Here is a 27,893-nt window from a genome sequence, read left to right on the forward strand (position 1 = left end):
TTACATACTTATATATGCAGACTACCAGTAATCTGATTTACTTCAACTTCAGACCATATTTTGTTCTGCTTTCTACATCCAATTTGCATCATTAGAACTCTTTTATATTTACTTCAGGTTGTGTCACCTGGCACTTTTTTGTTAGCCATAAAGTTTCATGTTGGTTACAGCAAGTTATATGGTTGACTGTAGGGATTGGAGTTGGTATTCTCTTGTTTGAATGATCATTTCATGATAAAATGTCTTTGGTTGTTAAATGGAGTTTTAACCCAGATATTTAAACTTTTTCAGAAGCATAGTAAAATACCTATCAGAATGATGAAAGGTTTAAATCTCGTTATAAATTGTCCAGTTAACCACCAAAGACATATAAGAATGTCTAAAGATCACTGATGTTATCATAAGCTTTTCACTTTTTCACCTTTAGTGATCAGTCTGTCTGTAGCAAGTCTGGACTGTAACTTTTTTTCCTGCAAGATAAGCTTTTGATATTGTGGGTAGACAACCTTGAGATGATGTATTCAATGGAAAAAAATTGCTGCTTATGTTTTTCATATGTTTGAAAAACACCTGAAAAACAAATGTACCTCATGTTTTTCATTGTTTAGAACCACCATGAAAAATTTGTTTTTGACAAACAAATTAATTCATGAAAAACAAGTATTTGAAGTAAATACAAATTATATGGGAAGTATATGTCTCCTAATTGTATTAAAAGAGTATGGTTTTCATATAATTTTTTGGAAAAAAATGTTTCCATGTGTTTTTTAGGCACACAACCATGTATTTTGATTTTGGTACTAAACATGTGTTGCAATTTTTCATGCGTAGAATTGATGACTTTTAACCTTGAGGTCAAGCTATATTTCTTTTTGCTATTTTTATGTAACAATCTGTGTCCAGACTGACTTTTGTTTTTGATGAAAAGATTCTGAAATTTGGCAATTGGGTAACCATCTATCATAACAAATGTTTCTCATGAACTAACTTATGGTGGGGTCTACCAACACAGATTCTGTTGACATTTAGTTTTGCATGTGTTCAAATGTTCCTATTTTTCTGGTTAAAAACAAAAGTTAAATAAAGTAGGGAACATTTTATTATAAGAATAAATTAGGTACAAACACTTTCATTTGAAGTTGCAAATGCATAGACATAAACATGTGATAAAAATTTATAAAAACATGAAACATTGTGATTTATTTCATAACACACAAAAGGAAACACAATATTACCCATAAACAATGTAATGTATGTGATCACTACAATCAGTAAGAAACAAAACTTTGGATTATAAAGATAAAACAGTGCCAGATTTCTTTGATCAACAATTAACTACCATAAATTCAGAAATATTATTGGTATTTTATTTTGCCAACAATGTGACCAACTACACTTCAGGAGAGTTTCGTAAGTGCATTCTTCCACTTCTTTATCAAATTTTCTAAAATCTAGCAAATTGGACTGTCAGTTAAGTTGGGAATTTAAATGATGTAGGAATAGATGTAAAACTTTCAATTCAATGAATAGATATCACAACAATTTCTGAATTTACAGTGTATTGTGAAATAAACAACATTCATATAAACAAGAGGCTCACAGGAGCCTGATTCGCTCACCTTTTTGAATTTTGCCTTTCAAAGGCAATAAATTAAACAAGAAGTTGTCCAACAATTTTGACTAAAGAAGTCTTTGGTAGGACTATCACAAGATCTTTTCAACAATTGAAAGTTTCTTTTAATCAATCATAGTTTTCAAGATATTGACTGAAAACTATTTAAAAAAAAAGTCAATTTTCCCCTTTCAAGGGCAAAACCTCTTACAAGGAGTCTGAAGACTTTTGTAGTCCTCATAATATGGTTCATTTCAGCTATAGAAAGAATTTGGATAAACCTAACTGTTTAGGAGATATATGTGAAAAACTACTGTCTGACCCCTATGTTCTATTTTTAGTAATGGCGGCCATGTTTTTTGACAAATAAAAAATCCCCACATCAGTTCTATGGTCAAGTGGTGTCAGAGGAGAAGATTTTGGAAAGAAATAACATTAAAAATAGCAAAAATCGTTGAAAAAGAGCAATAACTCCAACATGGCTTAATGGATTAAAACTAAAATTTGACCAGAGATAGATCTTATCATGCTGAACACTTCTATCCAGTCAGAATTCAGCTTAACCTAACAGCTTAGGAGATATATGCAAAAAACTACTGTCTGACCCCTATGTCCTATTTTTAGTAACAGCGGCCATATTTTTTTTGACGAATCAAAAATTCCCACATCAGTTCTATGCAGGATACCCCAAGGAACATTCATACCAAGTTTGGTTCTAATAAGTCAAGTAGTTTCAGGGGAGAAGAGTTCTGTATAATTGTTGACAACGACAGACGATGACGAACACCAAGTGATGGCAATAGCTCACATGGCCTTTGGCCAGGTGAGCTAAAAAACAAGGTACCGGTAACATTTGTAATTCTTGCTGGTAGAAGTTCCACCTGAAAGTCATGCATAGGGTTATGAGTCCATAATTTTGTCACTTTCACAAAAGTATAAATCTGTCAAAAATGTCGACTAATCTCTTGATTGATTTTACTACTTTCCAAACCTAAGATAACCATTGGGTTTCTGATCCTTCAGGATCAAAATACATTATGTCACTGGTTCATCAGGGAACTTCCCTACAGTTCTGAACACTACACAACAATATAGTTCCTACGTAATTCCTTTTATATCAAATGAACATCAATATCTCTTTCAAATCAGTAACAATGTCTCTGGCAATTATTCAGCTTAATACTATCCTATCATTGCTGCAAATGAATGTAAATCTACATAGTCTTCCTAGCCATTGAAAATTTGAGGGACTTCTTTTTTGGTCTTGAAAGATGTTAAGTAAAAAGTATGCATTAATGGAATTTAGATTTCTATAATGTCAAGAAACATTAAGTGTACTAAGCATGTTCATTTAACAAGCTCAATAGTCAAATTCTTCATTGATATTTTATGATTGATAATCAGGAAGTGAAGAGCAGTAATTTGTAACAAGTATAATAGGCGGGAACATTTTTCAAATGGATTAAAAGTCAAGCTGAAATTTCGATTTGTGTATAGTTTCTGAATGTAATTACAAATTCATTTATTGGGCAGGTTTAAAAAATTGTGAAAAAGGTGAAATGAAACAAAATTTGTTTGTGTTAAAAGTTGCATACTGTTTAAAAATTTGAACTAAAGATCCTATCTTTGAAATCAGTATTTAAGATTGACATTCAGTTTAAATATTTAAAAAAAAAAAACAAATTCAAATTATATCGGAAGTGCGAATTTATTTTTACAGTTTTAATTTACATCATATAATCTTTGAAGTTGACTGTGTAATCCTCCTACTACTTTCACAAGGATCAAAACCTCCAGTGCTAACTATACTTTGATTTAATCATGAATATTACTGTCTGATCTTTTTAAGCTGTTAAGAAATTGGAAGAAACAAATTAATTGTTGTTTTTTTCTGTTTTTGCATGATTATACCTACTATGACCTAGAAGTAATGAGGTCATTACCATAGAGCTTACCTACTAAGGATCATTGAAATAAATCTCTCTTCCAGTCAATTCTAACAAACAACACAAAAATCATATACATGTGTATCAATCAAACTCAAACATCAACAACAAAAATTGACAAAATACCATTTTGTTCTAAAGTCTAATTAAAAATATTCATACTGTGTAAACACATAACCACAATGATCAATACGCATGTTTGTTATAAATGTAATTTTGTCACATAATGTAGGTCACTCAGGAAATTAAGTCATGAAACAGATTTTGATTCAACAGATTTCTTATTATATCTTTTGTGAGAAAATGATTTTCGGAAACATGTACATATTAAATAAGAAAGCCAATGTAACAAATTGTTTGAGGTAAATACTACAAGTCCCATAAAACTTAAACAAATTCTGAATTCATCATTTGAATAAATTACAAAATATAGATAAAATATTGATAAAATGCAAATTAAAAGCTTAGCCCAAAGTAAAAGAAAGTTTTCATACCTGTTAACTGTCCCACATTTAGAACCTTCCACATAAAAATGTAAGATTTCAGGGAGGTTTTTTTCGTTTAAATTACTATATTTTCTGCGAAAAATACTAAATAATCGAATTTTTACATAAAAAGTTTGCTTTTACATGATAATCTCCCACATAAGACAATGTCAATAGGGGAAAATCTCTCAAATGAACTGTTCAAAGGGTTGACAGGTATGGGAAACGCACCAAGCTAACACAGAAGCCACTGCAAAGCAATATCTTGGATTTGAAGCAGCAACCATTTTTACAATTTGGAATCATGCTTTACAATTTTATCATCTTTCGGAATGATGTGATTCTCATCTTTATAGAGAACAATCTTTAACCTCAAGCTAAACCTGTGGCATGATAGACAATTATAGAGAACAAGCTTCAATCCAAGGCTAAACCTGTAGTGTGATAGACAAGTGTAGAGAACAAGCTTTAATCTAAGCCTAAACCTGTGGCATGATAGACAATTATAGATAAGAAGCTTCAATCCCAGTTTAACCTGTAGTGTGATACACGATTATAGAGAACCAGCTTCAATCCCTGCCTAAACCTGTGGTGTGATAGATGATTGTAGAGAACAATCTTTAATCTAAGCCTAAATCTGTGGCATGATAGACAATTATAGAGAACAAGCTTCAATCCCAGGCTTAACTTATGGTGTGGGAGTCAATTATTGAGAAACAGCTTCAATCACAGGCTTAACCTGTGGTTTGATAGACGATTATAGAGAACAAACTTCAATCTCAGGCTAAACCTGTGGTGGGATAGATGATTATAGAGAACAGTTTCAATCTCAGGCTAAACCTGTGGTGTGATAGATGATTATAGAGAACAAGCTTCAATCCCAGTCGAGAACAAGCTTCAATCCCAGTCTAAACCTGTGGTGTGAAAGACAAATGTACATACAAAATAATAGATTTTAAATCAAATTTAGATTAATCACACTGACTATGACACAAATCTCTAAAAAAATATATAGTACTTGAAACACTATAATATATATGTAGATAAAACTTAACATAAAAATCATTCTTGTTTCTAACTACACAGCCAATAAAATAAATTTCTAAAGGAATGTTTCTATATTGGGAATAATTATTGTAAGGCACTTTGAAATGTATCACAGCAAGGCATGAAAACAGCAATTTAAACAAGAGTTCAAAGGCAGACACCCATGTCATATAAGCAACACTCTGCTTGTATAAGATGCAAATATCTATATATATTGATGTTTTTATATACCATAAAGTGTTCATATATCACAATTCACTAAAGGAATTACCAGTACTTGGGACAGCAAATACCAATTTATAGATATATGTACATGTATAACTAATTTAAACATATTTCTAGTTTCTAACTGTACACTAGTATACAATTATTAAAACAATTCTGGAGAAGGAATGTTTCTATAAGGTTTATAATACCGCCACCACTGGTATATATCTTTAAAATAGTCAAGGAAATACATGTATTATACATCATTCTTTTTTCAGTTGTGATAAAAAATAGAATTTGAGAGTATACTTCAATTCACATAATGATCAAACCACATGTAGCTTGTGCAAAATATAACTACATGTACCTTCAAAATGACCTAATTCGTGTTGTGTGCAGAAGTTATTTTTCATATACATAAACCATAAATCAGTAATAAATCTTGAAACACTACCATATTTGAACAGATTTATAGATATAACTCATATAAAAGTCTCTCTTGTTTCTAACTTACAATAAAGTTAATAAAATAATTTGTAGAAAAATGGTTCTACAAAGGAAGGTTACTGTTGCCTTACATCACAGCAATATTTTAAGTATCAGTCTTTGTAAGAATCATGCAAAATCTGAAAAATGTGATAAACCTTAAAAAGGCTACATATTTTTATTTTTGTAATTAAGTTGTTTTATGGATGTATATTATGAAATGTGCAATTATTCATTCCGATCTGTCTGCTCTTAGGAGATAATCAACATTGAAAATCCAGTAGATTCTATTGTATTTGAGTGTCATTTACAGAGTTATCTCCCTTAATTTTGAAAGCTACGGTGCATTCTATATAATTTTTATCTTTTATGAGCACGGGTTATTTGAAAAAACCAAATGTTAATTTCTGTTTACTAAAGCATTTTAAACAAAATATCTAAAATAAAAATATGTAGGCTTTCCAACCATGTATCACATTTTGCATGATTCTGAGCTGGAGTGCTACTTAAAAAATAATAATAAACAAAATATTCACAACTGGAATAAACTAAAATACAGTTAATAACCTGCATCATGCGAATGTCATATGCTTCACTTCATTGGCTTGTAAACAAATCTTTAAATGATCACAATTGTACACTATTACAGGGGCTGACTGGCTGAACATAATTTAAACATTATCAAACTCTACTTCAATGATACAATTACTCATAATTTTTGCATTGATTTGCATACTAAACACTTAAGTACTAATATGTTTAAGATGATGTATTCACAAATGTCATGAATGTCATGCTTCTATACAATTATGTTTTGTAAAAGTGAATACATGATTAATTAGACATATAAATTAGTATTAGCAGATGCTGTAGGCAGATTAAAAATTGTATTTAAGGTCATTTAGTCATAACAACTGTCATAAGACCAGAACTGTTTTTTACATAATGATATAGGAAAATGTATTGCCTTCTAAGAGTGATTTTAGGCAATCTTTATAGCATTCGTCCGATTACCAAGTTTTACTGGGTTATGGGGCACAGCTTGATATGACCACAGATGGCTCAAGTATCTCCATGATCGATACAACACCAAATCTTTATAGTGATTAAACTTTTGACACAACTCAGGTTACTGACACAGAATGAAGGAGGTCATAGAACTTATCAAATTTGAAATTGGACATTTATCTATTATGGTCTGAAATTGAAAAATTCCAAGACAATATATGGCATTTCAAAAGCCCAGAGATTTCAATTTTTTTAAGCTATCAAACAAACTTTCAATTTGTGTCTGGATTTGAACCAACTTGAAAACAGAGTAAAAAACATCTACTGTAGCTTGATTCATTGGATCAAGAATTTTACAAATTCAGGACTTCAAATTTTAAACCTTGATACAAGTTTGATAATATACTTTTCATCATTTCGTTTACTCCTAAAACTCAACATCATCAAAACAGAAATTGAAAACAAGTACTATCTTAAAAAAAAGATAGCCGACACAGTAAAATTTGTTCTTTTTACTTATAATTTTAATCAGGAAGTAACGCATGGCATGCAATTTCAATTTCCTTTTTCGAACCCCACTAAGTTATCATTATTTGCCCAATCTGGAAACAGAATTTTGATCAGGCGACTTGCGTTTCCATGGAAGAGTGTCTTTAAGGTCAAAGGGTAAAAAGCAAAACTATACCAACTGCGTCGGAAAAATAAATAATTACCTTCATACATTTCAGCAGAACTTCATATAACTAGAAGCTTATAAAGCCTGAATTGCCCACCTAGAGACTTTGAAATCACATGGTCAAATCATGTGAGCCTTCAAACCTTATGTTTATACAGGTCCCAATAATAACATCCTTTCTGGTACCCAATAAAAATGACATTTATCTGTGGGCCAACATGTGTATGCCCATATGGTTTCAATGGCAAATCAGAATGGCTGCAGCCTCTCAATTAGCAATCATTCTGAGCCGCACATAATTATTTGTAGAGGGTACTGAGGTCATCATCCCTTTCAAGTTTCAAAACATTTGCACCTGTGGTTTCAGAGTTTATCTTTCAAAATTGGCTAATCGCAAGCTTAAATAGCCTCTGATGGCCACCTTGTTAAATCAATCAAAACCAAAGTTTGATCATGTGTATAATATTTTTTTTACTATTATTTCTGTCAAGTTTGGAAAGCCAAAATCTATTTCCAAATGGGGTTTAAAAAGCAACTTTAGATTGGCTGCAGTGACTTGCTCAGATATCTGAGCCACACAAAAAGTGGATCGTTTGTAACGGACACTGAGGTCATTAATCCCATAAAGTTTCAAATTATTGGCACCAGTGGTTTCAGAGAATTTTATGTTAGGAAATTGGCCAGTCAGAAACTTAGATAGCCTCTGGCACCATCCTGCTAGATCCAAAAAAGGATTGCTTGTAGAACATCTTTCATACATCATTTCAGCTCAGTTTGGTTAAAATTGGACAAGTGATTTTCATGTGGCCAAGCAAAATGTGAAAAGTTACAGACAGCAGATACAAAGTGATGGCATAAGCTTGTGTGGACCTTTGGTCAAGGGGAGATAAAAATGTAATATTTTAACAGATTTAATGCAGCTTGTTAATAAAAAAAAAGTTCTGTAAAATTGCAACTGTGTTTGACACATTCATATGCAAACCAAGTGTAATATTTGACCCGTCATCAAAACAACATAAGTACATCAGAAAAAAGATATTTAGAAAGACATAACATGACATGAATTCACATATCATTGATAAAATATATCACAATACACAACAAATAACAGTTAATAACACAGTAACAATGTAATCAACATAAAAAACAAAGATACTAATTCAAAATACTGAGGCATGGGAAGAAAAACTTTCATATTAATAAGGGTAGGGCCTCTAATAAAAAATAAATTTTGAGCAAAAATTGTTCAGCTTAATTTGGCACAAATTCAATTCTAGGATTTAAAAAAATTGCAGTCATACACATACATGTATGTGAATGAAAGAAATAATTATCAGTACTTTTTGACTGTTAAGTAATCCAAAAGATTTTTTTCAAAGTTGTTCTAAAAAGGACAAATATTCAGTTCAATACTATCTACACTGCCTGAAAAACAAGGTTACAAAAAAAAATGGACTCATCATGTCATCTAAATGGTCAATGATATGTTACAACATCTCTAGAAGTAAGTATTATACTCAAACTTCTCCAACACCTGGGATTTCTCTATCACATTTTAAAGTACCAAATTTTTCTCACAAAAAAATCAATGTAAATAACCTTGGATTTCTCAAACTCTCTAACTAAACTGTTGGTCCATATTCAGTCATTGTAATGAATTTAAGAGAATAACCATTACTATAAACTTGAATATGTCAGCCATATTGTTAGCATAGGAAATAAAAAGGTGTGAAAAACTGAAGCCTTATCAATAATGTCATTTAAGATTATTACAGGTAATTATGTAGTAAGATACTTTTAATTAAACATAATACTTACAAAAGTTCAGGAATATTCCCAAGGAGGCAAGATGCAAGAAAGAAAGACAATTAAATGAAAAAAATATTGACCCACAAATGTCAAAATTATTTTAATTTACCTCAAAATTCAAAATAACCTTTTGAAAACAAATAAAAAAATACCCCCAAAGTAGCAAAACCTCATCAAAAGTTCTAAAAATTAAGTCAAACACAGACCAAGAACAAACTCAATCCAGAAATTAATCTAACGGCTTCAGTCTTTCGAACTCCTGATAATTCAAACACATTTGGAAGGCCCCTTTGAGTTCAAGCTACCAAGGTTTGACTGTATATTGATTAAAGAAAACAAATACAGTGAAACCTGTCTTAAAGCAAACCTTTATGGAACACAGGTCATACCAAATCTGTAATTAAAATCAATGAATTTTAACCAGGATATTTTGAGCAGCTGCCCCAAACAAATCCTTAAGGAGGTAGACCCAGGATAAGGGACACAACTCTTACAAATCATTAAAATGTTTGTATTCAGCATTTTACATCAAACTCATGTAAGCATAAAAGTAACTTGGACTGATTTCATTCTGTTTCAAATGAAAGCTTAATAGGCTTTAATGAAATTGAATATGACACAAACATATCACTGATTTCAAGAGTTATGTCCCTTATCCTAGGTCTACCTCCTTATGTCTGAATTGGGTTTGGTTTAGATAGGTTTCACAATATTCCTAAACTTGGGAATGACATATGCATTCTTTAAATTGACATAAACATAAACACATCATAAAAAAATGATTGTCTGTTTGACAATTAAAGATTCTGAGGTAAATTGTAAAGAGGAATTTGAACACATTTTGCCATAGTTTGTATAGTACTAGGTTATTCACAGCTATTGCAGAGAAAAAACAACTGATTTTTCCACTTAATTCCATTTAATGAGTTTTAGGAAAAAATCAGAAAGTAAAAGATATATCAAGTACTCTGGGTATTTTAGGAAAGAATATTTTAGAATCAATGACAGAAATTGTTTTAACTTGTAAAAATTTCTTGTAGACTTAATGCATTAATAAAGTAAAATTATAGTTTAAAATAACTTTCAAAAGTCTGTCCAAAAAGTATCTCCTATCAAACAAATAGCTGTGATCCAAGAACCAACAGTTAAAACAAAAATGAATCATAAGAACAAATCCATGACAGTGAAACAATCCAATCTGGAAGACTCTCTTTGAAAGACACTAGTTCCGGTGATGTCTTGGCTGTTCCACTGATAAAATGTCCACTGAAGGCAATGTCAACCAAATGTTTGTCTTCACGGTGTCCATTGGGGGCCTATAAATAATCAATAGATAGATTAGTGTTCAACCTAGAAAATGTGCTTATTTTCTCACCATAAAAAACTTTTTTTTTTCAATATATACCAATGTTGGGTTTACTGCGTATATATATTTTTTTCAATCCAAGAGACCACCTCTGTGGACTTTTGTTAGCAAGCTCTCCTAGAGAGAGGGAAGTAGTAGGTTCCATCCCTGGCTGAATCATATCAAAGAGTCATGGTTTCTCCATTGATCAAGCACCATATAAAAGATCAAGTGGTGACTGTTGGGCTCATAGTAAATATTAATGAGTCCAAATGGAGAGTGACCAGTGGGCTGTTGTTTCTTAGAGATAGCACAATAAAAATCATGTTCAGTGTGTTGGACTAATACAAAGAAGGGGTGTTTGATTAATCAAACATTCTCCTCCTGAAATGCATGAAAAATCTAATCAATTCAATCCAAGGAAAGTAAATCATAAGACTGAAGCTATGGTTTGCTGCTTACAATGGGGTAATGGGAATGATCATGGTTCCATGCTTTTTGTGAGGAAAATGATTACATAAATAATTCAAAATATTGAGCAGACATTTACCTAGTACTGAAATGAGTAATTTATGTTTGATAGGGATACAACATGGAATTTACAATCTATTTTTGACTAAATGACCAGAGATTTTCACAATTCATACCTTGATGTCAACAAAGAATCTATAAGGCTGGTCAGGCTTTAGCCCATATGAGTAATAAATGAAATATGTTGTATCATTGATACCAGAGGGAAGTTTTGTTGGAAAGTGTTCTGAATCATCTGTAATTGACCACCTTGTCATTTCCGCCCCATGAATGGGAGTTACAAACATTGTTATATGATCTGGTCCTACAAAAAAAAAGTAAAATAAAAAAGGTAATAAGTGGTTAATATAAGATTTAAACTGTGAAACTTATAGTGTGAAATTTGAAATTTCAAAGTCAAAAGACCGTGATTGTAGGGGCATATGCATGAAACAGATACAGTATTGCTATAAAGTGATGCTAATGCAACTGCATACCAAATATAACTTGCCTAGCACAAGTGGTGCATATAAATGATCTAATCAGAGCTTAACATGGACGCCACCGCCAGAAAAGTAATACCTTAGTCTTTGGCAACATTAGCTACAGGTGAGACAAAACTGATCTAAAAATATTCTCAACAGGTATGTAAATCAACACTTTCCAATGTCATATATATAGAGGTAATCAAAGAAACATTTCAATGTGAATAATGAATCTCTTAAATACCATTGTATACAAAAAAAAGGCAAGCAAATATAGGACTTCAATAAATAAAAATGTTCTGTTTACCTGTTACATCAAGTGTAATTCTAACAATTCTTGGACTAAACTTGACAACTTCTTTCTCCACTAACTTCACTGTCAAAGGGTTTTTGATCACTGGGGGTGGCTTGGTAGTATATAAGGAAGTTCTGAAGATAAAATAAATGTAGTTAAGCATGACTATATTCTATCCAAATCTGATATAATAAATAACATTTTACCATCTTTCAAAGATATGAACCAGTAAAATAGCCTTTTTCTCTACATACAGTTAAACCGGTCTTAGCAACCACATGTTTTCAACAATAACCTATCTAAAAAACTACAAAGTATCCATATGTAGCACATTTTATGTAAAATTAACCAGGTATATAAAGATGGCCATGATTTAGCTCTCTTTAGAAAGTCACTGTGCATATTAAATCAGCTTTAATGATTTCTTTAAGAAAAATTAAATACTCTGTAAATCACTACATAAATTGATCTCCCTTAGGCAACTCGGTTCTTCTAGCTTAATTGTATCCTGAAACTATTTTATACATGACTATGTATTACTATGAAATATGAATACTGTTTAACATAGCAGGCATAATCATGGATAAAGGATCTCCTCTAACGTATTTTTTTCACAAATTTTCTACAAGAATGTATAGTACTGCAGTTCACCATAATATTCATGCATAGAAACCGTGAACTTGAATTTCAATCTATTGATCTAAATTTCTAAATATGTTTTCCTTATGAAGAAAAAACTTTCTCTAAATCCATTAAGACAAACTTTAGGATATACCAAAAAAAATTAGCATCAACTACATGTTTGACAAGGTACAGACTCACCTAGCATCAACTACATGCACGGCAGGGTACAGACTCACCTAGCATCAATTACATGTATTACAGGGTACAGACTCACCTAGCATCAACTACATGTATGACAGAGTGTAGACTCACCTAGCATCAACTACATGTATAACAGGGTACAGGTAAGGTACCCCACAGTAATTACCCTGGCATAACATCAAATGGCTGTCATGGATGACTGGATTGTCTTTAATGAAGGAAGCACTGTTGTGATCCAATGGTAAATACCATATCCCTGAGTCTGATTTGTTGATTGAGCTGTCATGGTTATAGAAATTCCTATTGAGGTGCTGGAAGCAATACATAATATACATTTTTTTCAATGCCTTATTTAGCAGGTCAATTCAGACATCATAATTGAATAGTTAAACATGATACCATTAAAACTTGAAACAAGTGTCTGACATATTTACATTTGGTAAACTTTTCATCTTGGCTTTCAGAGTCCGAAAACTCAGAAATAAAAAAATGGAAAAACAATGAAAATTTTTATGGACCTTACTATAAAAAATGACATTGCTAATAAGGATGAAAATCCTATATAAAATTTCATTATAGCACAACATGTGTGAAGAAAAGCAGAAAATGATTATAATACATCCATCAAAACATGAGCTTTTTAAAACTACAAAAAATGTATAGTCTTGATTATAATACATCAATTAATGCACTGTGGTGCTAGGTATTCCCACACTCATACAGGAAGTAGAAACTGGACAGCACCCAAAATAACTTACATCATATGCCAAATCTGTATACATGTAAAGCCACACACCAAATTTGAAATTAATCCATCCATTAAGAGCTGAGATTTGTGTGACAAAAATTTTCCATATCATTCAAAATAGTGAAAAAAGTCCCACAAAGAAGAAAACTGATATTAGACAGCAACCCTTCTATATAAAATCTCAAACCAATTTTGAAAATCACTTACAACATATTCTATGTAGAACCACACACCAAATTTAAAATGAATTCATCCATTCAGATCTGCCAAAGATTTTTGTGACAAAAATTTACTATATCATTCCATATAGTGAAAAAACAATGAACAGGCTGTTGATATCGGACAGCCCTATAATCACTTACAATGTCTGCCCCTTCTATATGAAGCCACACATAAGATTTGAAATAAGGTAGTACAATACAGTTAGGGCATTTCTAAAAATTTGGTCTCATTTTTGTTGAATAAAGCTGTTTTAAGGCAGTCCGCACAGAAATTTCTAGTGTTTTGTCATAAAAAAGTGCATATTTTTTAAATCCTAGATGTATGGAGATTCAAGTCATTTATAAGTAATTTAGTGATTATTGTTATAAAATCCAGTAGCCATGGTAACATACTGAAAAAAATATTACTGAGTTTTAGTACAAATCAGGGGTGCCTTTCCAAAACTAACAGCCAAATACTATGTTTTATAAAATATCAGGCACTTGGACACTACAACAGGATGAAAGCATGTATGGAGTAGGTGGAAAAAGGGTAAAAATAATTAAGACCCTTTTCGATTCATTCTCTCACAATTTTAGTTCCAAAAGTTTGTGCGAAATAAGGTATTTTGAAATTCTACCATCTGATGGTGAGGAAAGAACCTAATACAACAGGGGACTGAAACATTCTGGATACTATTCTTCATTTAAATTACACCTGTTTACCATTACATATATTACATCTGTCTATGTATAAATGCTTAACTACATTTAAACAATAAATACACCAAATTTCAACTTTTAATTTCAAGTTTTACAAAATTTGACGGGGGTAACTTGGTGTGCGAAACAGTGCAACTTAATGCAACTGTATAGTGCACTCTAAATCTATCAATTGGAAGCCTAGATTTGTGAGACAAAATTCAGAAAGACAGAATGATGGATGGAATGACAGACATACCACCCATTTGTTGAGTGAAGGTGGCTTTTTAAAACTACATGAAGAAAATGTAAGGTCTTGATTTTCTGTATTAGTATACCACCATAAGATCTGAGGGTACATTTTTGTACATAAATGAATTGACCACGTGTGAGAATTATTTACTTGGAAAAAAATAACTGGTAATTGATTGCAGATAATCATTTAGATTATTACATAGCATTTATCTGTGTATCAAACTGAAACTTCCATATCAAGCTTAAGACTACTGCTTGACACCATTTCAAATTCCAAAATTTTCAATAACTTTGCACACAAGGGCATGTATGACCTGTAGGAGAGCATAAGTTGTTTGACCTCTACTTATTTCTGTCTATTATTATTTGGTAAAAATTGCATATATCATGACTAAATGTATAAAAATATCTCATCCTACCCACAAATACCCATTTCCTGTAATTTGGTAAAAACAATGTATGTCAGTAAAAAATTACTTCATGAGTACAAAAAAGAGAAGTAAGGTGTAAAGTGAAATATTGTCATAAACTAAATTGTGGGTATCTACCTCACTAAAAATGTAATAACCTAAATTGTGGGCGTCTACCTCACTGAAAATGTAATAAGCAAAGTACTGAGCTCCATATGAGTTCCCACTTTAGGGGAAACAAAATCCTGTTGAATTAACTTTACATACAATATCATCAACTTACAAAGTACATGGCTCTTTGTGGGGTAGGACTCTCTTTGTTCCCACTATACGGAAACCCAAATGCTGTAAACTGAGTAAGCAGAAGACTACTAGTGAGTAATACTACTAACGTTACTATCAAAGGCTTTAACTTGGAGCATAAATATACTATACCAACCTAGAATAGAAAACAAATAACAAGAAATACAAGTATAGAAATAGATCAGAACCTAGAATAGAAAACAGATAAGAAGAAATACATGTATCAGTATAGAAATACATGTACCAGTATAGAAATTGATCAGAACTTAAATGACTTTTCTATTGTAATAAATCTTAACTTAGCATTCATTTTTTATATCTAAAAAAATCTTTCAAAAACTGAAATATGTTATATAACCAACAGAAACTTTGTATGGCTTACTTTGCACTTAAAAGCTTAAATTCATCAAATGAAGTTTAAGATTTACAGTTAAATGTTCAGACTGTGCAATTAGTAACAAGCCTTTTACTGGAGACTAATAAAATTGGTGAGGGCTAGAGGAAAGTGAATAAAAGTTTGAATATATATAGTTTGTCAATAAAATTGAAGGTTAAGTAACTGAAATTTTTTAGGACTGACTGCATAAAGTAGCTCTAAAAACACCCCTTTTATGAGCAATGCGGTGGGTGTTTCTAGAAAAGAAGAGGATGCTTACCCTTCTGGTTCACCTGGTCCATGCTCCCAGTTTTTTGTGGAGTCCGAGTTGCTCATTCACTTTTGTTAATTTATAAGTATTATTTTGGTTAATGTATGAACTTTGAGATGTTTGTCTTTCTTCACAGTCTGTTTTTTGTCCCTGAATTACATTTCTTTGATTTCCACTAGAATCTCAGTCCCCTTTATTACTCTTTCAAATTGTGTAAAAAATATTGAAACCACCTTTTAAAATACAATAATTTTTCATAGCTATTTTTCATAATAAAAAAATTCAATGGTGTGTCCAATACTGAACTTTTTATTAAAACTTTTTTGAAACATGTCATACTTACTAAATATTGCATACAAATTACAACAGCAACAGCAGTCATCATGGCTATCAACACATCAGGGAAAGCATTGCCACCCACTCTCCCCATTATTGGAATAAACAGGACAAACATAGATTCTAGGTTATGTAGAGTTGCTATCACTGGAATTAACTGCCCTGATAAAGTGACTAGTATAAAGGAGACAGTTGGTCCTACAATGAAATATCATTATAACTGATAAAGTGACTAGTAAAAAGGAAACAGTTGGTCCTATATTGAAATATCATTACAACTGATAAAATGGCTAGTAAAACGGAGACAGTTGGTCCTACAATGAAATATTATAACTGATAAAGTGACTTGTATAAAGGAGACAGTTGGTCCTACAGTATCATTATAAACAGTTAAACAGCTGAGATTTCATGGCATTTTCTACTTATAAGTGCTCACTCAGTCTCCATAACAGAAAGAAAATAATAATGAACTTATTTTGAAAATAAATGTTTTAAACACTGCAAAATTTCATGGTGTAGGACCTATCACAGACAAATCTGGAAAAATTACAGTATAGCATAGGCTAAGCAGGGACCAACTAAAACTGGGACCCTATATTTTCACAAGATACTGTCAATACAAAAAATCCACTTGCAAAACTAACAAAAAGATGTTAATTTAGAGATAGATAATACATCTTCAAAAGTTTCTCTGCAATTTCAGCAACTTGGAATGGTTCATACTGTCTTATGTTAGTTATTTATACAACTAAGTAAACTTTTGTATGGGGTCTCACCCCGCTGTTAAGATCTTGCCATTGAATGTAAGTCATAACTCGTGTTGAAGATTAGACTGTGCCCTTTTGTCCTGTTGTTATTTGTATATGGACATTTCAACCATCATTACTTATCATACATCTGCCTCTATGAATTATTCATGTACATGTTCAAGCATGTTTCTACTTACCTTGAGTATTATCTATTTTTAGAATATAAGTGATGATATATCTTGATGTAAATGGTCCCAATATCCACATCATAGGCAAGAAGGCTGATGCAAAGTCATTGTATGTTAATACTAAAGTCAGTATACTGAACAACACTATTGTAGCATCATAGTACAGTGATTCTGTGTACCAATCTGGTGTATACTGAAAAAAAGATGGCAGGTGTTCCGATTTACTTGCAAGAGTGGAAGTTTCTAAGTCTGAAAGCAATGGTCTACTTAAGATTAATACCTTATGTTTTACTATACAAAATGTAGAATTGATTTAAAATCATTTAAATGAAGTACATGTATTTCTGATGAATATTCAAACGTAATCAAGTACCCCTAAAACTACCCCATTCATCCCAGTTTTCTATTGGAACATACACAATTATTCATCCGGTAATTGAAGAAGAAAATGTCAAGAATGTTATATTTAACAAAATTTGTAAACAAATATTTCATAATTTGGATAAAATTAAACAACCAAATATGCAACATGTAACTTATCTAGTTACAATCACATACACTTTTTTGGCTCAAAATCTGCAAAAATTCAGGATACAAAAATGTTGTCTATGAAATTTTCACAATCTAATGCCTTAAACAGAAATTTTTTATTGAATTTTTTTTTTATTTTTAAAGTAAACCATTTTAATGGTGTTCTCACAAAAGTAATTATTTGAGTGTAATCTTGTACAATTCCACTGATTTAGAAACCAATATTGAAGTAATTATTGTACCTTGTATGTTGTTTGCTTCAACCAATAATGGAAGCCCAGTAGAATAGTAAATGACATTACACCATACACCAACAGGATATTGTAAGTTCTAGTAAACCAAAACATTGGTTGACCAACCAAGTCCACCAAAACCGCTAAAACAGCCAAGATGGCAAAAACTAACACCATAGACAAAATGGAAAACAGGATAGCTTGCCACAAGGTCTTGTCAGTTGATACTTTTTGATCTATAAGAAAAGAAAAACTAGAAAGCTAGCTCATTGAGTGATACACCAACTTGCAACACTTAAGTTGGTGTGTTCGACTTTGGTACAATTCTTTATTTACCACTGTAATTTGAATTATTTTTCAGTGCAAAGTGGTTGTGACCACCCCCACCCCATTCCAAAACTAGAAGCCCTGTTTATTACAGGAGTCAATTGTTAGTAGTAATTTACTTTTTTAGGAAATCAAATGTGTCTGTAAGACACTAGTGATGCCCCCACTTGCTAGATTTGCCAAAGTAGGAATATGTTTATTTTTGTATGAAGACATGGTTTGCAGATTCAGAAATCCTTCCAAGACTTGTGATACTCATGGTCTGTTGGTTCCACTCAATCCTCCTAAGGCTTGCAATGACAAGCTGTTCCAGTACCATAACTTGAAAAATTTTGGGATCAGAAATTCCTAAATGTATGCATATCTACATGTTGTACCCTGGCCATATAGTGTTATGAAATTCTGTTTGGTAGTTGCGATGAAGAAAAAGAGGATAGATGGACAGACTGACGGACACATAAAAAAAGAAAACCCAATCACAAATCCCTAACTTTGTTGCCTGGGACATATTTCTGACAAAAATTACAAAGTCCAACTATCATCCAGTTTCTTAATATTCCAATGTCCAACTATCACCCAGTTCCTTAATATTCCAATGTCCAACTATCACCCAATATCGTAATATTGCATGAAAATCAAGATCCTATGATCTTGCACACCATCATTATGTGTAGAAACATCCTGAAAAAAATATTTTAGATGCAGTTCAAAAACTTCAGGAGGAGATAGTATGACAAGCCATATAGCCATATTTCTGATGAAAATATCTAAGCCTAACTTTCACCAATTTCCGTAATATTTCATGAAAATCAAAATTCCTTGACCCTGCACACCTTCATCATTTGCAAAAATATCCTGTAAAATATTTTAGATGTAGTTCAAAAACTGTATGAGGAGATAGCCTAACAAGCCATGATCTATATATTTCTGAGTAAAATGACTAAGTGTAACTATCATCAATTTCCGTAATATTTCACAAAAATCAAAATCCTTTGGCCCTGCACACCTTTAGCATGTGTAGAAATATCCTGTAAAATATTTTAGATGCAGTTAAAAAATCTGTATGAGAAGATAGCCAGACAAGCCATAATCATGTGTAATCTAGACAGACGGCAGGACGGAGAAACAGAACGCTGGATGGCCTGACAGACGGACGGACAGATAGGGGTAAATTAATATACCCTCCAACAGTTTGTCACAGGGGCATAAAAAAATCAATAGACCATTAAAAGGATAAATCCAACAGCAGTGAGTTTAAAGAGCTATTTCTTTAAAAAAAAACAAAAACAAAAAAGTAGATTCCTATTATAAGTGGATTATCAGGTTATTTCTTCAATGAAGATGGTACCATATTTTCCGGACTATACGTCAATATGGAGTATAAGTCGAATTGCCTAATTTGGACCAAAATCAACGAAATAAACATGGAAAAGTCAAGGGTGAGATGTGTGCTTTTATCACAGTGGCATTTGTATCGTAGGTGTCAGTGGAGATCTGAGTTGAGCGGTTTGTTTTTAGCAGCATATTATTCCAACAATGTTACTTTGTATAGTATTTCTGAATTAAATTAATATTTGTGTTTTTGTTATAGTGTACTTTGTCCGTGAGTTAAATTATTTGTATTGAATGGCTAGTCAATGACCCTGCAGCCATAGATCATTAGGTGTACGAATTGTAAACATGTCAAGGGTGGGCATCCATGTGTGAAATAAGCAGGAAATTTGTTTGATGAATTGGTTACCTGGTATTACGAAATACAATAAAAAATAATTGGTACCTGTAAATTTAATTGCAATTAGCCATTTAGATAACACCTTAAGTGACTATAATTTGAGCCATGTGTGAAGGACCGATGTCTTTCCAGTTAAAAAAAGATTTTTGTTAACGTGTCTCTTAGAGTTTGTTTATATATTTTAACGGTTTCAAAGTTTTCATTAACATATTCATATTCATTCATAAAGGATAGTGGCACTGATCGCCGGTTTGACGGTTTGAGTGATGGCTTTAGTTGATTGAGTTTACCCAAAATTTTGAATTAAAGCAATCTAAAGTAAACTAAACAAATCTAATGAAATGCACTATAGATGAACATTTTTTCTCGAAAAATCCTTATATAAGTCGAAGTCGATGATAATTTGAGGCTGACGCTTTGCTGAAAAAAATATTGACTCATAGTCCGGATAATACGGTGTTACTCAAACTTAAATTTCATAAATGTACATGTTATATTGATCTTATTCTGTAAATTACTGCCAGAAAGAAATTGAATATAAAATCTCTCTTAGTCTAATATTTGAGGTACAATTCATTGGTGAATAAAGCCTAAATAAAGAAAAGTAACGTCAGAAAGATCCCTTTTTTGTATGCCAACCATCAGTAATAAACTTACTTGTAACAATTCTGATTTTATACTTCAACAGAAGTGTCACAAAAACAATAAAAACAAGGCTGAAATTGAAGATGGCCCCTATTCTGCTAGGATAATGGACCATGAACAACCCAACTACATCAAAGAAAACCATAGTCCCATGTTTGTCAGCCCCAGGGTCTTCTAACTTATCATTGGAACACAAATGTTTGATTACACTCAGTAAATTGTCCCCTAAAAAGAAAAAAAAAACTTGTTAGGTTAAATATATGGTATCTTGTTTAGCAAGTAAACAACTATGTTACAACTGAAGAAAAAGGTACCAAACACATTACACATTTAAAAGACAGAATAAAATTTAATGCTTCACTATTAGAGTCCAAATAAAGAAAAATATTTAAATATTGTGATGTTTTAAAAAAAGAAAATTGCAAACATAAAAAGAAAATTATCTTTTTTCCAGTAGAAAGCATTCACTAAAAATGATCTGAAATAATGAACTCTGACACCATAACACTAAAAAACATTCACATTATTGGATAAATTTCTTACCTGCCCTCTGAATGCATCCTGATGGTATATACTCAGGCCTATCATTCTGTGTATGGTATACATATCCATTAGCTATATAAGCAATGTCTAATCCTTTTCAAATAAAAAAAAAAGATTAAATGTAAATTCAGAGCGTATGGGAGATGTCTGTTTGCGCCAATTTTGTGTCCTTTAGAGTCACAACTTATTGGCATCGGTGTTACATTTGCGCCACTTACTTTTAACAAACATGAACTTATTTGCGCCTTGAGAGTATTTTAATAAAATGAAATCAAATAGGATAAACTTGTGACCATGAAATGAAATATAGTGAACTTTTTAAATGTAATGTATGAAACAAGATTGATATGACCTTCCTCTTCCTTTATCAAGGCTTGCAACTGGTAGTTTTTCTTTCAGAGTTAAGGCCACGCCAATTTAATTTCATGTTCAAATTTTATGAGAGAAACAGATGTGTGATTTTTTAAAATAGTTTTATATTTTTTTTCCAAAGGCAATATACAAAAAAGTAAACATATTTACAATCCAACAATACAGAGAAAGACATCAATTTTTCAAATTAATTGCTGTAATTTGTAAGTCATTATAAATGTGTATTCTCTGCCACTTATTCAATTATTTTTTTAAGTAAAAATTCATTTACTTTGAGGGTACATGTTACCTAATATACGTGTACAGGTACACTGGCACAAACGAGTTTTCCATTCTGGCGCAAATAAAACAATTTTAAAAATGTATGTGGTGCAAAAGGATTCTTCTGAAAGTGTAGCCTGGATTAATATTTGCTCTTTTTTTTGTGATTATGCATTATATCAAAGTAAAATAATAAAATTATATCATTTTTAGCCAGTCAACTAACAAATTCAAGTATTTTTCCTCTAAAGTTTAAGTTTGTGAAATCCCTGATTTGTGGAGATTCATAGAAATTACAAACAAAATATACATGTATGTATCACTGCATTTTTATGGCAAATTTTGGATGCATTCCAAAAGCCAAATAAAATAAACCTTTTTAAAAAAAGTTTATAAAAACTAGAAGCCCTGTTTATCACAGGAGTCCCCACCTCATTTGTTAGTAGTGATTTGTTTGAAAAGTAAATCAAATGTGTCTGTAAGACACTAATGATGCCGCCGCTCGCTAAATTTTCCAAATTAGGAACATGTTTATTTTTGTATGAAGACATGGTTTGCAGATTCAGAAATCCTTCCAAGACTTGTGATACTCATAGCCTGTTGGTTCAGCTCAATCCTTCAAAGACTTGCAATGACGAACTGTTTCATCACCACAACTCGAAAATTTTGGGGATCAATTTGGGGATCAGAAATTCATAAATATAAGCATATCTACATATTGTATCCTGGCCACATAGTGTCATGAAATTCTGTTTGGTAGTGTCAGACTAGTTGAGATGAGAAAAAGAGGACCGATGGATGGACTGTTGCATAAATAATGATTATACCCCCATAACAAATCCCTTACTGTGTTGCTTGGGATATATTTCTGACAAAAATACAAAATCTAACTATCACCCAGTTCCATAATATTCCAAAGTCCAACTACCACCCAGTTCTATAATATTTCATGAAAATCAAGACCCTATGACTTTGCACACCATCATTATGTGTAGGAACATCCTGCAAAAAATATTTTAGATGAGATAGTCATACAAGTCACATAGCTCTATTTCTGATGAAAATGATTCTGTCTAACTTTCACCAATTTCCGTAATATTTCATGAAAATCAAAATCCTTTGACCCTGCACACCTCCATCATGTGTAGAAATATCATGTAAAATTTTTTAGATGTAGTTAAAAAACTGTACGAGGCGATAGCCTGACAAGCCAGGATCCATATATTTCAGAGTAAAATAACTAAATGTAACTATCACCAATTTCCGTAATATTTCATGAAAATCAAAAAGCTTTGTCCCTGCACACCTTCATCATGTGTAGAAATATTCTGTAAAATATTTTAGATGTAGTTCAAAAACTGTATGAGGAGATAGCCGGACAAGCCATATAGCCCTTTTTCTGAGTAAAATGACTGTGTAATTATCATCAATTTCCATAACATTTCACGAAAATCAAAATCCTTTGGCCCTGCACACTTTCATCATGTGTAGAAATATCCTGTAAAATATTACAGGATGGACAGGGGTGAAAAAAAAAGATATGGGGTAGCTATGCATAGCCATATGTCCCTATCCATGGCAGATTAAACTAAAGAAGATACTCAAGAACTTGAAAGAGTGAAATGCTCCAATTCATAAGAAATGGATAAAATTATATGTGGTTTAGATTTAGACAGTATTGTGTGAGTTTCAGAGGAAATGTGTCAACAATATCTTTGTTCCATAACTAAAAATAAAATTTGCCAATACAAATTTGCAGTGTAGCATGCACATCTACATTTCATAACAATACATCATACCAAATACTTAGTATCAAAAGAATTTATCAAAAAGTTTCAGAGGAGTTGCATACACCAAGTTTTCTATTGTTAAGGCTTGCTGAAAATAGTACAAAATTTGCAGAATAAAAATGGCAGTGTAGTATGTATATCAACACTTCACAACAGTACAATGTATCAAATATCAACAAGATAGCTACATGTGACCATATATCCCCCACCATGGCAAATTAATGAAATTTAACTAAAATATACTTGTTGTTAAGGTGGAAGGAGTGAAATACTAAAATTTAAAGTAATGAATAAATGATATATGGTTTAGATCTATACATTATTGTGTAAGTTTCAGAGAAGTTGCATCCATAATGTATATTTCCTGTAACTCCAACAAACTTTGCCAAAACTAAATGACAGAGTAGTATGCATATCTACACTTCATAACAATACATCATGCAAAATGTATTAAGAAGAATCCATCCTATAATTTCTTCGGAGTTGCATCCAAAAGGTTGAAACATGCTAATATAGTCTTAGTCCTATAACTCCCACAAAATTTGCAAAATCAAGATGGTGTTGTAATAAACACTTCTACACTTCATAACAACACAATATCAAATACAAAAAAAATCTGTCAATCAGTTTCAAAAAAGTTAGGTCCACAAGATCTTGTACTGTTGAAACATGTTAAATATAGTCTAAGTCCCAAACTCCAACAAAATACACTGAATGAAAATGGTGCTGCAGTATGCACATCTAAACTTCATAATAATGCAATAACAATACATCCCATAAAATATCAAAAGAATTTGTCAAGCAGCTTCAGAGGAGTTGCATTCAGACTGATCCCTACCACTACCATTGTCCATCTGCCAACAGTGGACATAAAAATTCCATTAAGGAATTTCAGCTGAGACCATACTAAAAATAGTTGAAGTCCCATAACTCCAACAAATTTGACAGCATCCAAATGGTGGTGCAGTATGCACATCTACATGTAAACATCATAACAATACAGAACAGTTACATCAAATATCATAAGAGTCTGTCAAGCAGTTTCAGTGGAATTGCAATCACAAAACCATATGGACGGACAGAAGCCTACCATTATCATTTCCCATTGTTGCTTTGAGGTTGGCGAAAAAATCAACTACCTACAAAAATCGTAAGTAAACATGCATCATGCAAAATGTAACAATAATACCTCTTTTGTCTTATTATTTTTAAATTTCAATTTTTAAAGTTTATCTGTTTATTGGTAAAGTCAACACCATATTGGAAAAAAATAGGTATGATCTACAAAAACTGTCAATGGCATATATCACTGCTGAAAATACCTGGAAGGTTTCCAAAGTCCCTGAATATTCTAAAATCTGTATCCGAAGGAACCACACCAGACTGGAACAGTTCTTGCCCCAAAATGGATCCAAATGGGTAGGGAGCAGATTCAGCATAAGCCTTCACCAACCATGGATGCTCTGGTCCTTAAGTAAAAAAAGTAGAATACAATATTGTTATATATATACAAATGTCTCAGAATGTGACGACTCTATTCCCAAGGAGGAAACCTCCAATAATTTGCATCGCAAATTTGACAGTTCTAACATCATTGGGAATTTTTCAGACCTTTATATATATATATATATCCGATGGAGCAGTGTAGTGAATAGAGTCGTCACATTCTGAGACGTGTATATATATACATGCATATGAAAGATCAAAACAGATGCAGAAGCTGAATCACGCACGCTGTGGGTTATTGTACCTTTATCAAAGGCACACATCAGCAAATGATAAGGAACCTGAATGAAAACAAGAAAGGGGTGTTTTTATCAAAAATTAGAAATGAATTAACTGTGGAAAACAATTAAGAAAAGTCAAAATATAGTAGTACGGCGTATTGATGTATAGCATGTAGTGCTGTACCAGCCTTAGACCAAGACCTATAAATGAATTATTTTTTCTCGTGTATTCCATCTGGAGACGTTGTTTGTAATTTTTTCATCCAAAAGCTTTCCTGAGACATTCTTTTAAATTTTGACCAGTTGTTATTATGTTACGATCATAGAACCCCCATTTATAAAATATAGACCCAGCGAGCGAAAGCTATATATTTCATATAGCCTAACTGGCTGAGTGGTCTAGGGTGCTGGACTTTGTGCATGCGGTGTTGCCATAGATGTCATAGTGGTACAAGTTTGAGTTCCGCAGAGGAAACAACAAAAAATTTGCTTCGCAAATTTGACGTTCCAACATCGTTGGGAATTTTTCAGACCCTTATATATGTTTACAAAAATAAAATGCTAAATGCTACGTTTTTGACACTTTTCATATAATTCATTTAAAAAAAAAAAAAAAAAACATTTTAATTCATATGTTTACCACAGAAATTCAGTTGCTGAAATTAGCAGATTTGGAGCAGCAAATACTGAATGGATCTGTTTAGTAATTACATTTCAAACCCTAATTTCTGTGACTGCAAACTATGAGCTTTCTCAAGTGACTTTCTGTACAAAGTGATGTGAAGCTTTATTAATCCTACAATAAGAACTAATTCCAACTTTTCACTATTACATGTAGTGTTAGTCAATTATTCTTGTAAGGAATCAACCCTGTGCATATGCAATATTTTAGTCTCAGTCTTGTAAGTTTGCATCAGAAGACCAACCTGTTTGAAAAACAATTTCCCAGCCACCTGCTCCAGCAGAATCCAGATTGATGAATGTTTTAATTGAAGATGCCCATGGATGTTGTGTAATAAAACCATGACTTGCCTAAACAAACCATAAACATCAATTAAAATACATGCTAAATAAAAGAAATGGAGAGAAATTAGTCGACGAAAAGACTGTTATACATATTGCATGTGATTTAGCACTGAACTCTATCATAAAAGTAATACATATTGTTATTTTGCCACAAAAGATGGTAATGTATTGAAGTTACTTTCAAAACAGATCATGAAAATTATACTACACCTGCAGTATATTCTCTTCTGCTCCATTGAATAAAAAGATAATGTTATGTTTCAGTGGTTCCCTGGATATATAAAGTGCCCTCAGCAGTTCCAGCATGACAGCACAACTGGCAGTATTGTCCCCAGCTCCTACAAAAAGATAAAAAGAGAGAGAAGAGAACAAATATTATTTGCATTGATTTCAAGGAAGGTCATTGTTGTATTCAGCATACAATCTGTAATGTCTTCCTGGAATAAAGTGAAAATAAGTACAATGTGAAAAATATTCCATTCACTTGTATGGAGTTAGAAATTTATATATAGAATAAAGATAAGTTATCGATGATTATAATCTAACAAGGGGACTGGTTCAGGTGCTTAATGTGGCATTGCTCAATACTTGATGGTTTCTTATTCACTTTGGAAGGCAATGCCTTCACTTTATTACAATTAATGTTTGGGAAAAAGTATCTATTTCTTGTATTAAAAGACAATTTTGTATTAAAAGATTACCTGGACTGTCAATAACAGTGTCATAGTGACAGTTTATTAGAAGGCTTGAATTGGATGAATTTGGAGGTTCCAGCATGACAACAACGTTTTGCAAGTTTTCATACACTGTGTAGTAACTGGTTCTTACAAAATTTTTCAGGAGAAATGCGCCACTAACTTTTTGTATATCCAGTGTTATTGCATTCATAGGTGATGGGGAAGTTTTTAAACTTTTGATTGCATTGATTTGATCTTTTATGTATTTGATAGCATTTACTTCATTTTCAAAACTTCCTACAGGTTTTGGACCAAGGCTGCACAGTTCAAGAAGGTGCTTTCTTGCTTCATCTTCAAAAAATTGGTCTTTGACTACGCTGTCTCTTGAGTATTTAGGATCTGGATATTTGTGGTATTTCACTTTGTTCAAGAACAATATTGCAAGCGTATAAAAAATGAATACTGTTGGCCAAATGAGAAATGCATTGATCTGCTTTTTGTCTCTTGATTTTATATTTTCATTTGAAGCCTGATAGCGAGTATTTTTGTCGGTCAAAACGTCGTTGTCGTTAGCCTGTCTTTTCCTAGTTGCCATCTTCGGCATTCAGCTTCACCGTTTCTTGAGAGAAACCTAAAAGGCGAGTTCTACACTCCGAATCCAAGAAACTTTTGTTTTGTTACTTTCAGTATTTTATAAATTCATTTTTTGCAACGTTTATGAGTAAATAATAAGGTATTCTGCAAATTCTATAGAT

At 32.1% G+C, this 27,893-nt stretch overlaps 1 protein-coding gene across 1 annotated transcript; it reads right to left on the reverse strand.

Annotated features, from left to right (window-relative positions):
* Positions 1-1,081: 1,081 nt before the first annotated feature.
* LOC148629753 (endoplasmic reticulum metallopeptidase 1-like) lies at positions 1,082-27,745 on the reverse strand. The gene is made up of 14 exons (XM_088556630.1): positions 27,163-27,745; positions 26,672-26,799; positions 26,362-26,467; positions 25,031-25,177; positions 21,286-21,378; positions 20,755-20,967; positions 18,048-18,274; positions 17,284-17,467; positions 16,345-16,535; positions 15,335-15,490; positions 12,848-13,047; positions 11,924-12,045; positions 11,269-11,456; positions 1,082-10,592 (listed from the first exon to the last, which is right to left on the reverse strand). Exons 1-14 carry the CDS (start codon positions 27,740-27,742, stop codon positions 10,422-10,424), a joined length of 2,706 nt encoding a protein of 901 aa, XP_088412756.1. The 5' UTR covers positions 27,743-27,745; the 3' UTR covers positions 1,082-10,421.
* Positions 27,746-27,893: the final 148 nt, after the last annotated feature.

This window comes from Perna viridis, chromosome 1, assembly GCF_037379345.1.
Source record: "Perna viridis isolate PV_CMFRI_1.1 ecotype Kerala chromosome 1, ASM3737934v1, whole genome shotgun sequence".
In the NCBI taxonomy this organism is placed as follows: domain Eukaryota; kingdom Metazoa; phylum Mollusca; class Bivalvia; order Mytilida; family Mytilidae; genus Perna; species Perna viridis.

Excerpts from the sequence above, each read along its gene's own strand:
- LOC148629753 (XM_088556630.1), bottom strand. The coding sequence starts at position 27,742 with ATGCCGAAGATGGCAACTAGGAAAAGACAGGCTAACGACAACGACGTT. Across the intron at positions 26,800-27,162 it reads CACTGTTATTGACAGTCCAG|GAGCTGGGGACAATACTGCC; the intron begins GTAATCTTTTAA and ends ATCTTTTTGTAG. Across the intron at positions 12,046-12,847 it reads ATACATGTAGTTGATGCTAG|AACTTCCTTATATACTACCA; the intron begins GTGAGTCTACAC and ends TTTTATCTTCAG.